The sequence below is a fragment of the Mercenaria mercenaria genome, chromosome 15, assembly GCF_021730395.1.
Source record: "Mercenaria mercenaria strain notata chromosome 15, MADL_Memer_1, whole genome shotgun sequence".
NCBI lineage: Eukaryota > Metazoa > Mollusca > Bivalvia > Venerida > Veneridae > Mercenaria > Mercenaria mercenaria.
The window spans coordinates 46086710-46104528 of NC_069375.1; the positions used below are offsets into that span (position 1 = coordinate 46086710).

The 17819-nt window shown below is 34.3% G+C and overlaps 1 protein-coding gene across 1 annotated transcript; it reads right to left on the reverse strand.

The window, feature by feature from the left end:
- Window positions 1–1360: 1360 nt before the first annotated feature.
- LOC123528146 (uncharacterized) lies at window positions 1361–3574 on the reverse strand. Its single transcript, XM_045307890.2, has 2 exons — window positions 3357–3574; window positions 1361–2946 (listed from the first exon to the last, which is right to left on the reverse strand). The coding sequence occupies exons 1-2, from the start codon at window positions 3445–3447 to the stop codon at window positions 2321–2323; spliced, it is 717 nt and encodes a 238-aa protein (XP_045163825.2). The 5' UTR covers window positions 3448–3574; the 3' UTR covers window positions 1361–2320.
- Between the last annotated feature and the right edge of the window lie 14245 nt (window positions 3575–17819).

Below are 17819 nucleotides of genomic sequence, written 5' to 3' on the forward strand. Positions count from 1 at the left end.
TTTTCTAAAAATAAACCAGAAGGCCTAGATCTTAGATATTTGACAGGTAGCATTGCCTAGTGGACCTCTACAAAATTTGTTCAAATGTTGTTAAAATGTATATGCCTATGTGCCCTATGTCAAAATTTGATCATATCATTTTGAGCAATGGTACACGGGTGAGCGATACAGGGCCATCATGGCCCTTATACACTTGTTTGCAATCAAATGACATACAAAAGCCGTGCCAGAAAACAACTGAAGGCGGAATAAACCGTTCGGCCTAAAGTGAATATTCAAACTTGTCGCAAATAAAAGTTTACGTATCAGGCCCGGTAGCCTCCTGACTCCTCCCCATCAAGAGAGGAGTAACCCCTCCATTACCTCAAAATGTATACCTTAATTGCACCAGAGGCCACCATTTCATGCCTGTTTTTCAATATTTTCCCAGGGGGAGAACCCGTATCCCCTAAAATAAGAGGAATACACCCACCAATAAATGCACCTGAGGATTCCATTTCATACCTGTATTTCAAAAAGAATTCCAAGGAAAGACCCCATAACATGGGTAAAGGCACCCCCCTCCAATACCTCGCTATGCGCCCCGGCAGGGATGTCTTCGTTCTAGACTGGTGCCCCCACCCCACCACAACCCACCCCCTCCTTCAACAATTTTTGGATCCGGGCCTGCGTTTTACTTGCTTCAAAGATGGATAAGTTTACGTATCGTACACTTTCACATGAAACAAATATACCATTTAGTTGCGATAAACGTTTAGTACTTAAATACAGTTTATTCTGACTTTTGAGTAATTACTGTGACAATGAACAAGGTAACAGTTACATCTCGGACAGCATTAATGTTAGATTCATACTGACTTTTAAGGGAAAAAAACATTTAGATAGAGCAGATATTTACTTGGTATAATTATAGAGATGATCTGCAGTTTGGCAACCGTGTAAAATAGTTTCATGAAGTGTTCGCTATATCAAAAACAGCAAATGCGCCACTATCATGTTTAATGTCATTGTCTGAAACTCTGTATGAAACAAATATCATTTTTAGATCGAATCGAAAAACGGTGAGATGATCAGACGTTAAACAGGCTTCTAAAATAAAATCAACAACCTTTCTTTTACAGACATTCTTGCAGTATAATACGATATTTACAGTACGTTGCCCCTCTTTACATGTATAATCAGCACGAAAATAGCATATCGAATCCTATATCCGATACAAAATTACTATTTCTATACTAATTAATTTAAGGTGAATCCTGAAACAAATTCTACTAATTTAGACAACAGGCTCCAAATCTCATTCATGCCTATTCATCACCAATATCTTTCCGAGGCAACTATAATTAAGACAACATAACAATGCCAAGAAATGATCTTTTATTTATATAAAACATTTCACAGAAATATTAATGTACAATAGTCAAGCTATAGTTTCAAAATGTTAACTTTGTATTTTAAGTTTCTAGAGCTTCGCTCAATAAAGATAGACATATTAGAAACTTGTTCGGAATTGTCTAAGTGCATTCTTTTTATTTTTCAATGTAATTATCAGATGTATAAAACAAACGTAAGTAAATCATTTGATTTTATTGTCATAAAAATACTATTTACATCAACAAATGTACATTAATATACATGACGTCATGTGGTTAAATACGGAGTCATAAAGATCAAAAGGGCCTATGCATCTTACGAATTCAATATTATGTAAGCAAAATAAACCATTGGTTGTACTTATTTTTTTTCATGCAAATTATAATCACTTTCACTTTAAATGTAAACGTCTGAAATCAATTTATTTTTTTGCACAGAATTCGTCTTGTTGTCTGCATGGTTCAGTAAACAGGATGATTCGTTACAGATGTAATGGGTTATGATCAGGGTCTATGGATCTATTTCGTAATGTTTGTACTCTGTGTGTTTCGCTGCAGTACTTCGTGGACATGTAATCGATTTAGGAGAGAGCGAATGCGTGATGGAGGTAGAGGGTGTGTGTGTGTGTGGGGGGGGGGGGGGGGGGCGCCGTTAAGAATACTTTATCTACCTCTAATGAATAGACTAAATCTTACCAAGGTTGTTATCATTTCCCACTATCTTTTATTTCATGATTCCAATAGAAGTGCGTGTAGATTAAATTGAATGTAACAACAAACTATACTAGCGAATACATATAGATGAAACGGAAATCCGTCATTTAAAGGTTGATACTATAAACCATTTGAAACTTATGACTACCTTTAACGGCACTATGTGGAATCCAATTGTCAACACATTTCTTAACTATGATTTGTAACTGAAATGCAAATACACGATGTTAATTCTATGGAGAAAATGAACACACGACGCATGTAAGGTCATCGTCTTCTTTATATGGAGGACACTTCAAAGAGCCACATTTTGCTCGAACAAAATAGAAGAGCACTCCATTGTGATTAGAAACAATGGAATTTCTCGCTTTTTCAGGTTCGCCATCAACACAAACATACTCTGTAGAAGCTGGATGACCATAGTGACCTGCCATTAGATAACCCTTATACTCCAAAACGTAATTTTGGTAACAGGCATTTTTTCCAGGCACCATGATGATATTGGTTCTTGGGACGCGGCAAACCGCACATGGAACATCATGGTCATGCAAAGTGTGAAAGATGCCATTAAATGTCTCGTATTCTCCTCCATAGATTAAGGCCAACGCACTGGGTGTTTTAGTGTTGTTATTCCAGTTTGGATCCCTAGGAAGGCAAAGGTGATTTACAGCAGCCCCTTTATGTGAATGATCTGACCCAGCAGCAAAACCTTCGTAAACAAGAGTGGCGTTACCTGGGCATGTAGAACGACCCCAGCGAGTGTAAGTATTGGCAGCGTAGCTCAGGACTGAGGTTTGTGACCCTTTTGCAGACAAATCAGACTGAGATCTATTCATTGTTTCAATAATCGCTTTTGCATCTAAAAAGGAAGACGTATACATTTGTGTAGAGAGCAATAGAATAATTAATTACTGTATCGACTATATTTTGTTATATGTTCTGTAAACATCAGACGTAGAAACACCAAGCCTTAATAATTCAAGTTCTGTGTTTTGCTTTGACAGTATCACAAACATACCATATGACCAAATATGTTGATATTTAGACGATAACGAAAATATTTGTATCATTTTTAATATCGCGATAAGTTATTAAATATGTCTGATTACATGTCTGAATACTAGTTATTTGTGCCTTACTGCACTTAGTTCTTTAAACTACATCAGAATCTTACTTAAAGATCTCGTAGTATTTTGTAAAATACTTGTGTAAAATAAAATATTAAGATATTTCTTATAAATCTATTACTTTTACAATCATATCGATTACCTTGAAGCTGTTCCATGAGAGAAGCAATCTTTTTATCATGATCTAGCAATCGTCCTACAACGTCGAAGAAAGACTTTAACTTATCATCCATAGTCTCCTGATGAGACTAAGTACATGTAAAGAGCCCAAGAATAGTCAGCACTACAAAACGAAACATTTTGTTTTGCATTAAATGATTCTTCAGTGACTTTAATTGTGTCTTAAATGGTAGGTCTAGTTGTATGATGGGTATATATTTGTAGTTAGCATAGGACACTGTAAAGGTACTTTATGAAATTGTAAGACTTCTAAGGCCTCGTTTTTCAGAGTTAATTATGAAATGGAAAAAAAACTATAAAAATCTAATTCCTGCGACCCGGTATAGGTTATCTGCTCTGTATACCGTTTGAAAAATGTACAAGAGATTCGTATCATTCGCCCTTCTTTTACAAATTTATACATTTGATTGAAAATATTAAGACATGCTACCTTTAGTAGCAAGGGTGTTTTCCTTATCTTGTTAAAATATTTTCCCTCTTCCTTACAGTAATTTCATATTTCAGTGTCTGTATCTGTAATCTTCAATAAACAAAGACAACAATTAACTGATATACCATTAAAGCAGTTCCTTCAAACATGTATGAAATATCTTCATATACTTGCAGTCAGATTCTGAAACAGAGAACCAGAACGAAAAAAAAAACAATATCAAACAAAGAGAATGGTGATTTTGCTAAGACTACAAAACTGAACCTTTTCATATATCTAAATTACAGCGATAGCGCTGGAACTATCTGACACAAGGTATTGATAACCGGCTTTCACACAATTGAGGAATTCTAATTAATCAGTTGATAACCTGACTTTATCCAAACATTCGACATGACCTGATATGGTGAAGACGAGAAATCGGAGTATTTGTTTACAGCCAATATCGTATATTTGTATATAGTTTCGAAAAATATAATTGTCAATTATCAGCGACGGAAAAGATTCCTTTACATTTTCTGAAATGTTTATAAAACTAATATAAAAATAGCACCTTGGACTCGATTGTGCGCCCGGTTTCCCTAACAGAAAGAAAGCATGCAAATATAAAAGTACTATCAAACACACTTTAATGAGTAATATTAGCAAGAAAGATATTGATTTCATATGCAGCAAAGCTCCTTTCACTAGATTGTTAGGCAATGTTTAAAGGAACCTTCGTGTAATTTTTATAGCGAGAGAGAATGCACGTACTAGAATAAGTCTGTGATTCGGCGACAAAATATCATTTAAGCATTTAATGAAATACTTAAGGCACAATCATTATTGTAGAAATTAGCCGGCTATGCACCGGCTATGCACCGGCTGTTCACTCAACTGTAGTCCGTATATTAGTATATAGTGCCATTTTTCTGCCTAGTAAAGGTCATTTTCATGTCATATATAAGCTTTGCTGATGCGTGATTGTAAACAGGAATGCCCAGTGGAGAATTTAAGCTATATTATATGTTTCCAAGTTTGTGTCGAACCTGTTGAGTAAAATGAAAGTGAAAGTCGATATTGCCTGATGTCTACCTAGGCAATATTAACGATTTCATCATAGGTTTCAATCACTTGACCATGATTTCATTGCATGATGATGGTCAACTCCATATTTTGTGATGATGTTTGGTTGGTCAAGGACAGCCCTTCAGGACAAGTCTCGAAGGAAGTGAAATGCTGAAAAGAATCTGTTATACAGGATTGCTTTTTTACATAGAAAAAAGTAACGGATGCATTAGTACCTTTGATGCTTAATAATTGCATGAATCCAGGTTAAACTGGTATTTTCTGATCAGAATTTTAAGACAAAATTGATATATATCACTTGCGTATTGTGGGCAAAAGTGACATTATTTCGGAAAGTAGACTTAATCCTGATTTCTGAGGTGATTTCCCCACACATTGGCTTCGCATCAGGTACAACATTTAAGGTTAAAACTGACAGAAATTGATTACTTTTTATTCATTTGTAGCTGTAGCTTGCATATTGATAATAGGAATAGGAACACTTTGACCGTCTAATACTTATTGTAATGAAAAGTTGGCATTCTCTATGCTTTTCAAGCGTATTCTTAACATTAACTAAACTAAAGGGCTTAAATATGCTTTATTTCTCTCCCTAGAACTGAAGTAAATTAGTATGTGAATCGTCGTTACATAAGTACATAGCTGTGTAAGGATGGACGTACCGGGGACAATAACCATCAGAACAAATCAACACCCATTACAATATTTACAAATTTATTTACAGAAAATGATTATTTACAATGAATAAATGATGAATGAAAAAAAATCAGATTATAAGAAAGAAAGAAAGGAAAATCTGAGCTCAGTATCTCTAAACATAAAGTTCTTACACTGACAGTTCCGTTTTAACGTGACGTGGCACAGTTGTTTCCGTTCATTTCGAACTTTAAGTAGCACAGAAATACAACATATCTTCAAGTAAAGTCCCTTTAAACCGTAAATACGTTGTTGCATCCCTGAGCTGACTTCAGAGGATAACAAAAATCATCGTCTTTGCGGTTTACGGCACAACCATGGGACGAAAGCTCTGCGCTGGGAAAATCACATCCAGGCGAGTGAAGACAAGTGAACCTCGCGTATTGTACTTCCGGGTTATGACATCATCACCAGGTAAAAGTCGTCTGGCGGAAGAAGCTAAAATATATAACATATGGTAAGCACCATAGCAAAACAAAAGTCAGGGCATAAAACTGCTCCTTTGGGTACACCATACCGTAGGCTCCCATAAATAATATGTGCATCTTATACAAAATATATGTGCTACTAAGTTCATACGTCACGTGATTAAAATACGTCACTTATTACTTCCATTATTTTTAAAATTAATTACTTAAAAGTCTAAATTTAAAGTATGGAATATATATGAAAAGTATATAATGAAAAAATATAGATATGGAAATGATAAACTGCAGCTATTATTTACAGCTACAAATTAACAAAATTCATTGTAATTCAAACGTTCGTTATACGTTATAAAATAGCTGGTATCAATATAATATCAAATGCCATACAACCAAACGGACACTGTTTAGATGTGCTATAGACTGGCACAAAATAATTTCAAATTACAATAACATGTTACATATAAGGTCTTAGACTTGCCATATAGATGTAACATTACAATGCAGTGCAGTATCGGCGTTCCATAATTAACAACGAAATGCTTGACATAATTATGTTTATGACAAAGAGTACTTTACAATTATCATGTTACACAAATTTCAGTACAAATCTTATAGCTTATAAAAAAGAAACATTTTAGACTCCTCTTTCGAAATAATTTACAAAAATCTGAAAAATTAAATAAATCATCCTGACATACCAAAACTAGCCAAAATCACATGCCGAAAAGTAAATGTTGCAAAATTATGCAGAGTGAACAAAAATTTACTAAATAAAAATCGTAATTTAAAAATCATACAAAAATCTAACAAATAAATTTCTTACCTCGATCGAGCATAAATTTCTACCAAGAAAAATAAATCTGACGTAGATTCGTCAAATGTCGAAATGTGGTGTGCGCTTGGCTTATCTAGCCCAGTCTATTTGTAGGGTAATGTCCCGCCAAATACTAAATTTCTTGGAATCACGGCTAATGCGTGTACTTTGACTATTTTTATTTTCACGGGATTCACGATATAGACGGGAAATTGGACTACTTTGGCGCGGATTTGAATAGAACAATTTAAGGCCCGTTATAGTGGTTTTGGGGATAAAAACATGAATTACTGAAGTTTATAAAATATCAACTTTCTTATTACTGAACCGAATTGAATAAAATTTACATGGAAATTTAAGTTATGAAATACAGAAAAACATGAGAGGTGAAAAATCAGACATTAACCTCAATAACTCAAAAATTTACAAAAAGATGATGCAATACCTGCATTTAATCTATGAGGCCCGTATGTCAGTTTGTGACAATAGCAAACACATAATATATCATGTATACGGATACATTACATTTTATACCATACAGATAAACGGTATTATTAGATTCAGATTTTGCACTCCAGGCAAATATGTAACGCCAGTCATTCTGAGTTCAAGCAAGACATGTGTTCGTGAAGGAAATATCACACTAAACAACACATGCTTTATAACATGTTGTGTTTCAAATGTTTCTACAGCCTCAAGCTAATTTAATTAAACAATTTATTACGTGGATGACGAAATTCAAACTGAAGATGAATAATTCAAAAACGTAAATTAACATCTGTAGAACTAAGAATCAGCTTACTAAAGTTAATATCACGAGTGTAAATGTTGGTGGTTATGAAGTGAAATGCGTTGATCATGTAAGAGATCTTGGTGTGCATGTGGAATACTCTGAATTTTGACTTACACATTAGCATTAGAAATAAATGTCAAATTGCATATGGTCAGCTGAAGTATCTGACAGGAATTCGAAAACACCTTTCAGAAAAATCAACGGAAGTTCTAGTGCATGGTTTAATTCATTCTCATATTGATTTCTGCAATGGTCTTTTTACCGACATACCTGCATATCAGATTAAATTCAAAATCATGTTGCACGAGTTGGTGACAATGCTTCATTTAATGAACCAGTTACTAACATCTTGAAACAACTACATTGGCTCCTTGTAAATGCAAAAGTGGTGTTCAAAGTTCTAGTGTTGGTTTTTCGAGTTACTAAATTTGCAAGGCACTGCTCCATCTTATTTTAGTGTACTTCTTCATCCTGTCCAAACTACTACTTACAAACGACAAATGTGCTGCATTCTAAAGCATTTATGACCTCATTTATTATAAATTTCTTTCCGATGCAACTAAGACAATATAAATAATGTTAAAATGTTACTCTTTGTTTTCATAAAATATGCAATAGATATATATATGCATTAGTCAAACTACAGTGGCAGGATGTTTATATTTTGAACATATTGGGACTTGCTCAAGAATAATAGACATTTTAGAAACTTGCTTGGAATTGTCTAAAGACACTTTTTATTTCAATGAAAATATCATGTTTTCAAAACAAATGTAAAACATTCAAATGTAAAAAAGAATCATTTAATTTAATTGTCATTGAAATACTGTTTGCATCAACAATTTGAGATAAGTTCACATGTCGTTATATGGTTACATGTAAAGTTTGATGTCATATATATGAAAAAGACCTATACATCATATCATGCTAATTGAATATTAGATATAGAATATAGGTATCAGAGACGAATTAATAAGAGACGAATAATTAACGTACAAGAAATAAAACATTGGTTGTAGTTGTTTATTTTTTTCATACAAATGATAACTTTTACTTTCAATGTATACTTCTTCAAGCAATTGTATGAGAGGTAATGATTTATTAATACATCTTTACGCATCACTTATTGCTCAGAATTCAGTCCAGATGTCTTTATGGTTCATTTAACATGGTGATTCGTTACAGATGTAATGAATTATGATCAGGATCTACAGATCTATTTAGTAATGACATAACTTTTGATCTTAGACTCTTTGTGTTTCTCTATAGTCCTTTGTTCACATAGACCTTTGTAAACATAGAATCACTTTGGTGTTGTTAAGAAATACCACTGTGCGTACATGTGTGTTGGGGGAAGGCTAGGGCCTGAGGGGGCGCTTGCAGATTAAAGTGAATGTAACAAACTATGCAAGCGAATACATACAGATGAAACGGATTTCCATCATTTAAAAATTAATAATATCATCCAAGTGAAATGTATTACTATATTTAGCGACAATACATTAATACCTACCACATTTTTGAACTATGTTGAATCCAACTGACAAAACGTTTGTTAATTAAAAGTTTTAAGTAAACAGCAAATACAAAAAGTCATAATCTATGGAGAAAATGAACACACGACGCATGTAAGGTCATCGCTTTCTTTATATGGTGGACATTTCAAAGAGCCAGATTTTGCTCGAACGAAATAGAACATCACTCCATTGTGATTAGAAACACTGGAATTTCTCGCTTGTTCAGCTTCGCCATCAACGCAGACATACTCTGTAGCAGCGGGATGATCATGGTAGCCTGCCATTAGATAACCCTTATACTCCAAACTGTAACTTCTGTAACAGATATTCTTTCCGGGTACCATGATGATATTGGTCCTCGGGACACGACATACCGCACATGGAACATCATGGTTATTCAAAGTGTTAAAGCTGCCCTGATATGTCTCGTACTCTCCTCCGTAGATAAAGGCCAACGAATGTGGTGTTTCCGTGTTGTTTTCCCAGTTTGGATCTCTAGGAAGGCAAAGGTGATTACCAGCAGCCCCTTTATGTGAAAAATATGATCCAGCAGCAGACCCTTCGTAAACAAGAGTGGCGTTATCTGGGCATGTAGAACGACCCCAGCGAGTGTAACTATTAGCAGCGTAGCTCAGGACTGTGTTTTGTGTAGAAAAATCTGTAGACATATCAGATTTATTCACTGTTTCAGTAATTGCCTTTGCCTTTGAAAAGGAAAGCATATACAGTCAGAAAACTTAATTGCTGTATCTAATACATCTTGTTCTATGTTTTGATTAGTACTTCCTATAAACATCAGAAGTAGCAAAACAACTAGCCTTCGATCTTCATTCGAAAGTAATTATGTACTGTGTTTACAGTCGGATCTAACGTATGCAGGAAACAGACCAAATATGTTTGGTATTGAGACAATAAACGAAAATATTTGTACTATTTTCAGTAACGCGGTACGCTACTGAATATGTTTGATTACATGTCTAATCATTAGTTATTTATGCCTCACTAATTTCTTCACACTACATAAAGAATCTCCCCGGCTCCGTTACAAGATCTCGTGATATTTTGTAAAATATTTATGTCAGATAATATGAGACTTTCTTATAAACCTGCTACTAATGCAATCATATCGATTACCTTGAAGCTGTTTCATGAGAGAAGCAATCATTTCCCTTTGTTTATCAAATTTCTTATCATGATCTAGCAATCGTCCTTCAACGTCGAAGAAAGATTTTAACTTACCATCCATAGTCTCCTGATGAGAACAGGTACATGTAAAGAGCCCAAGAAAAGTCAGCACTACAAAACGAAACATTTTGTTTCGTAATAAATGAAGCTTCAGTGACTTCGAATGTTTCTCAAATGGAACGTCAAGTCGTAAGATGGGTATTTGTAGTAAGCTTAGGACACTGTAAAGGTACTTTATGAAATTGTAAGACTTCTAAGCCATCGTTTTTCAGAGTTAATTATGAAAGGAAAACTGTTATAAAAATCTAATTCCTACGACCCAGTATAGGTTATCTGCTTTGTTTGGCGTTGTATCCTACATTTCAACATACTGTTTGAAAAATGTACAAAAGATTCGTATTATCCGACATTTTTAGAAGTTTATACTTTGGATTGTAAATATTAAGATAGGCTACCTTTAGTAGCAAGGGTGTTTTCTTTATAATTTAACCCCCGTGTTGTTAAAATATTTCTCTCTCCCTAACAGTATTTTCATGTTTCAGTGTCTGTATATATTATCTTCACAACAAACAAAATACAACAATCTTTAACGGCTATACCATTCAAGCTATTCCTTCAAACATGTATGAAATATCATCATATACTCGCAGTCAGATGTTACTAGTCTGGAACAGAGAATCAGATTGAAAAAAGCAGTATCAAACAAAGAGGAAGACTACAAAACTGAACCTTTTCATACATCTAATTTCAGCGATAGCGCTGAAACTATCTAACACAAGGTATTGATAACTGGCTTTCACACAGTTAAGGAATTCTAACTAATCAGGTTATAATCTGACTTTATCCAAACATTTGGCATGACCCGATATGGTGAAGACGAGTATTCGGCGCATTTGCTTACAGCCAATATCGTATATTTGTATATAGTTTCGAAAAATATAGTTCTTAATTATCGGCGACAGAATAGATTCTTTTGCATTTCTGAAATATTAACACCACGTAATATTAAAAATCCATTTTGCACTCGATTGTGCGTCTGGTTTCCCTAATAGAAAGAACGTATGCAAATATAAATTTTAAAGTACTATCAAGCACATGTTCAAGAGTAAAATTAGCAAGGAGGATATTGATTTCATAAACAGCAAAGCTTCTCTCACTCATTACTATTGGTAGTATGTAGTAGATTGCTAGTCAAAGTTTAAAGGAACCACCTTGCTTGTAATTTTTATAGTTAAACAGAATGCACGTATGTGTATGTATCATTTAAGCTGTAAACTGACTTCATTCAATATATAACAGGCGTGATGGAAATCGACATTACTTTGGCTTTACTTTAACAAGCATATTAGAATAAATTCTACTTATATGTATATACATATCCTCATTTACATAATATTTTAGCACATTATAAATAGCTATTGCCATAAAATTGAATTTCGTACTACGTAAAATAGAAGCGCAGGAAATATGTTAATGGTGGTCTGAGAATACGCTACTCTTTAAATCTGAATTGTGAATCAGCGCCGGTGCATTTTGAAGAATGAGCAATGAATGTTTTATAATAAAAATGTCATCTTAAATCTATCATGACAACTAAATTTACTTTAATTTTCCTAATTGTAGTGTGTTACATGAAAGTAAAAGTCCAGTATATACTTTCATACCAGCAAAGAATATTTAAACTTTTATGTAAAAGCGGATCTTATTTATTAGAAAATCGATTACTGGTTATATGAAGAATTTATTTATTCAGTTTTTATTATTATTATACCAGATTTGTTGAGCGCCCTTTTCATATGTAATATACGTTCAAAGGCGCTTATACTGTATCGAAACAAATATTATCGCATTTAGAAAACAAAAATAAAGAAGACATAGCGCAGATAAAGTCTTTCCCCTTTTTACTTTTATTTCAGTGATATTACTCGGACACAGTAGAAATGGGGTCTGTTATGATCTGTAGCTGTTGAGATATTTGAGCGTTCAGGGCCACCGTCGAGACCAACTTATTCTGGTGCTGCTCAATGAGAAGGAAACCCAAACATTATTATTTATATTCTTTATATTCTTATTTTGTACTATTGGTGACGCACATTCTCATTAGGGACCATGATGATATTTGTTTTCGAAACATGGGACTTCTTTAGAATAGGATTCCTATATTATGTTTGTCATACTGTGTTGCTTTAACTGATTCGAATACAGTTTGAGTTTCTGGCTGGATCTTTAGGCAAGCAAAAGACATTTGCAGCTTCGGTTTTAGTGTTTAGCGACCCCGCAGCAAGTCCATCGTAACTATTGGTGTGTGATTCTTACGTAGAATCAGAAGCCTGAATATGGTTTAATGTTTCAATAATCACCCTTGTATCTGGAAAGAATGACAGTTTTATAAGACATTCATTACAATTTAGACCCGTTCTGAAACCTGAAAGTACAAATAACTATACAATGTTTTCATTGTGCAAGCCTTTAGCTTAATTGTAATGATAAATATCAAGAGATCTGTCATGTTTGAGCAATAACATTGATATATAATCTTCCAAAATTATCAAAACTACTTAGATTTAGACATTCTCAGATGTGTCATCGTCTGTATCGTGACAAAATTATTTAGACCCCCCCCCCCCACATTTTACCCCTTACCACTTCCCCCTCTTTCTATATTTGGCATAAATTAACATGTACTTGTTAGATGTTTGAAGCAACCCGTCTGTAATAGTTTTCCATTGCATCTTCTTTTATGTTGTGGGCCTACTTTGCAAATGCGTGACTCTGAGGCTGTGGTTTTGGTGCTCTGTGCTTCCGAGAAATCTACCTTTACCTATTATCTTTCGTTATGGCCGTATAGAAGGGTGCATATAGCAATTTCAACTAGTTTTCTAAAACTTAACAGCATGTCCGTAACTAATATGATTCTACTATTTATAAGCTCCCACCCTTCATATCATTCAAATGTAATCTATAAGAACCCCCTGTGGAAGCACAGAATGCAACTTAGCAAAATTATAGCAGACTATAATGGAAAGTGCAACACCCCTCAAAAGTCATTTCTGTAAAATGGTATGAGAATTACTTTCTTACATATCATACTTTTATGCTATTCATGTTTTAAAAATCAAATATATGTACATATAAGCTGGGTCGGGGTAGTAACAATCTCTTCCTATCTTTATCTTACCGTGTTCTAACAATTAGCCGACATCTTTGACAAATATATAAGCTTATCATTCATAATTGTATGAAGAGACCAAGTGCAAACAAAAAGCACAACAGTTGACATTACTTTGTGTTTGTATTTCAATTTACATTCCGAATTTCGGTTACAACTCTTGTGTCAAAAATATATGCTAAACTCTTGTGGCAGATATTTGTATCATTTTTGAGGACATGCTAAAGGTACTTAGTCAAATCTTTATCTTAAGATCTCATCATACTGAGCTAAAGATAAGAAACTAGATATGAACCATTATAATTCTTATTTGTTACATTTGAACATTACTTTTTCTTGTGCTAAAGTGTTGTATTGCCCGAATCTTGACAAGCATATCTTTTCAGCTAAACCTATTAAGACAGGCCACCTTTAATAGGAAAGGTGTTATCGTCATATCTTTAAATGTATATTGTTGAACTATTTTCCTCTTTCGAACAATGATTGTATTATTCAGTATCAACAACCTCGATCAACAAGTCACAACCAATGAATAAAATGTAAACATCTTAAGGGAAATAACCATTAAAGCAACTCATTCAAATATTTGCTAAAGTCCAGGTAGACCTATTTTCAAATCGTTAGAGAGTGCTGAAAATTGACACCCATTAGCAGAAAAAAAGAAGAAGAAGTTCACGCGCATACATTTAAACGGGGTGCCCCTGTGCGTGACTCCTGATTATAGACCAATGCAAATGCGATTTTCGTTTCCAAGTTTAGCCTGCATAAAATGTGCCAGCAGTCCTAAGGTTATGCACATTTGTTCATTCGAATTCTTATCATTATATATAACCGAGCTTGAATGTTTATTCTTTAAAGATTATTATTTATCTTTTTATGGGGTGGGGGCAGTTAACGTCACACCAACACAATTAAAGGTCATACGGAGACTCTCCATGGTGACATGGTTGAAGCTAGAAATGAGGCTTGGATAATCCATTTTCTGTTCAATTGTTGGATACCACATACCGCCGGGAGCTCCAGTTAGATAAAACAAACGATTTCCAATTTCGGAAGTACTGCTTTATTTTTAGATTTGCATCTCCCTATTTATGACAGTATTTTACTTAATAAAAGTCATTGTAAGAGGGATGAATTTCACTATTTAGTATTGTTAATTCGTCCCATTTGGATAAGAATGTATCCCATGCAATATCTTATGGGATATCTACTTCTCAATTAATTCGGTTTGCGTGTAGTCATGTTGAGTATTTCAATGAACGTAATCTATATAATACAAATAAACTTCTTCAGCAAGGCCACCGTTTTTATAAATTTCGTAAATATGTTGTTACATTTTACTACCGTAATTCAGATTTGGTTTTGGAATTCAATAGTAATTTAAAGAGGTATGTCAAAACCTGATTTTCAAGGGGATGTGCGTTTCCCTCTTTGATTGTTTCTAATGAAACAAGCGGAGGACTCTATGAAAGGCAGTTTTTACATCCGACGACTCAGCTGTTTTGATATTTGCTTTCTGACCTGTTTCGTCTGTCCTTAAGGGTGTTTCTCTGAATGCTCTGTCTTCTGCAAAGGCATTGAGTAAACGCGTTTTTGGTTCTTAACGTTTGCTTGTTATATAAATTCACAAGAGCATTTTTGTGTGTTACATGTCATGTCTACTGTTGCCATGACTTTTGCTAGTGATTCACCTGGCAGGGATTGCTGGGATAAAACAGAGGCTATGTGCGCACTATAAACTGGTCCCAACTGGTTAAAGTTCCCAATTTGTGGTTTTGCCACTGACCGTACCAAGACTGTGTCCCCCTATGTTCCTATATTTGTTCGTTTTGCCCTTACGTGCTTGCTTTGACTTTGATTCTATGTGTGTTTTTCTATGTGTGATTGGTCTTGTGCACGTCCGTGTACTGTGGGTTGAGCTTTAGGTAGGCTGTGTTTTTGAAGCGTAACGATGCGGTTGGATAGTCATCCTTGCTTTTTATGATCTACTGTTTACAGGTTTAAAGTTCCCAGTGATGCCTTACTGCTCCCTTTTTTAAGTTTCGTACTCGTTGTCTGTTTATTTTACTTTGTCTATGATTTTTTGTGTTTAATATAATAATGTACACATACATTCTTACATTCATACACATACACAAGCACGCATTTCTGTAGGGCTTGTGTTATAAGAAGAAGTAATACTGTGTTGATTCAGCAGGGGAGAATGACGTGAGCGTTTTTATCTAAGTTACATGTCGTTGATTGCTACCCTATAATATGTGTTCTATAATAATCACGTAATCTGTCAAATGCCATAGTACATAGTACATAGCACACTGTTCATATTACAGTTGGTAAATGGACATTAAGCAACATTGTATTGCATGAAAGTGCTGCAGAAGTAAAGCAATTTTGTTTAGGTAAAATATGCCGCAGTCTGTTTCACGTCTATTTTTAACAGTATTGGTAATAACAAATATGTTAAGCTACTATTATAAGAAATATAACTATCAAAAATCCACATCATTATTCTTATTAATTCCGCCAATCATTATTGCAAACCACTGGCCTTACTGGTTTGTTTAATAATTGGGCGGTGGTAAAGGCGTCATAACAATTCAACAGTATTTCAGGTATGTAACGGCGGGCAGTTAACCTTACCAGTGTTCCTGGATTCTGGTACAGTACTAATGTGTTCTTCGCAAGTAACTGACAACTTCCCCACATGAATCAGAGGTGGAGGACGAATGATTAGAGACATAATGTCTTTTTATTTCAAATCGTCACGGAGAACATACGCCTCGCCCAGGTCTCGAACTTGGAACCCCGTGATCCGTAGATCTGCGCTCTCCCTATTGAACTATTGTGAAATCATTAATATTCGTGGGGGACTAATTTTCCTGGATTTCGTGGTTGAGTCAATCCATAAAATTTAATCCCAACGAACAGGTAAAAATCCCATTCATTTTATGTTCAAAAGTTGAAATCCACGAATTCATATCCCCACGAAATTGCCGTTTTGACCAAAACCACGAAATTTCGTGCCCACGAAATTAAATGATTTTACAGTAAGTGGACGGGCCCGAAGTGTAGTATACCTTTAATATTTGTAAAATAGGACACACATTGTTGTAATGTCGATGCTTTTGTCAATTTAAAGTTTTAAAACAAACATTTTGTAAAGCAGAAAACATTTGACAATGTTTTCTGATGGAATGGAGATAAAATGTGAAGAGGTTATGAAACTAGAATGTAGGCCAATGACGACTGCTAAAACTATCTTGTGTAAACCTATATATCTACGCAAAACTTCCTTATTAAAGAATTTACATCTTGAAACACAAGAGAGAAAAAAACAAGCATGTAGTTAAAAAGTATAGAACTTTTATTTCAAAATAACAATTTGAAAAGTTTTCATTAGTAACTAAGAATAGTAAGTCAAATGCCCTGTCTGAATCTTTAAATATCATTTATTGTATGACTCTAACGGTACGTTGAAATAACAATAAAGGGCATGGTTAATTTGTAAATAATATACGTTTAATTGCTCTACATAATATATGAGGTAAATTAGCATGCACATTTCTGTGGGTAAATAGTAAAAATAATATACCAAAAGCGATTAACGATATTTTACTTAATTAGATTAGGCGCACGCATACTTTGTTCGTTAGATAGAAGTATACCGGTATTACAACACTTCAATAAATTTCAAACATGTTAAAATCCATAATTATTTATCAGATCTGTGTTTCAGTGTACGTAGTGACCATGATGTAATATAAATTATTGATACATACATGGACCATTTAATATATGTAGTATACCCTGATTTACATGAGTGTAATATTTAGTCCCTGCAAATTTGTAACAATGAATAACGCTTAGATATTGATCAGGTTGAAACGTCTATACTGTGGGCATTCTGTTGATGACCGCGATAACTCTGACTGAAAGAATAGAAAATGATTTTCTTTCTATGCTATATCTCTATATCTCATTGTAAAAACATGGTGTTTTCACCTCTGGTAAAAATGTAAACAAGTTTTGAATGGCAAGATGTTTATCCTTAACACCTTTTGACTAACTAGATGTTATTGTGGCATTTTTTACAAAAGAAATAGCAAAGTCTCCAGGTTGTTCTTAAAGCGCCTATTCCATATGCTTATTGTTTAAAAAAAAAAGGTTTCGTTACCATTTTATGTCCATGTAACGTAACAGTTTAGGCACGGGGTGGAAGTACTTGTGTAGAACCACCGACCTTCCACACTTCCTCCCATGTCGTACTGTACACACCAAACGAGGTTTCGAACTCACAGCGATGAGTGGCAATTCTAAAGCATTAA

What these genes read in the sequence shown, in the direction of transcription:
- LOC123528146 (XM_045307890.2), bottom strand. Translation starts at nt 3,447, where the DNA reads ATGGATGATAAGTTAAAGTCTTTCTTCGACGTTGTAGGACGATTGCTA. An exon ending in TCTCATGGAACAGCTTCAAG is followed by an intron (nt 2,947 to 3,356) that starts GTAATCGATATG and finishes CTTCCTTTTTAG; the next exon opens with ATGCAAAAGCGATTATTGAA.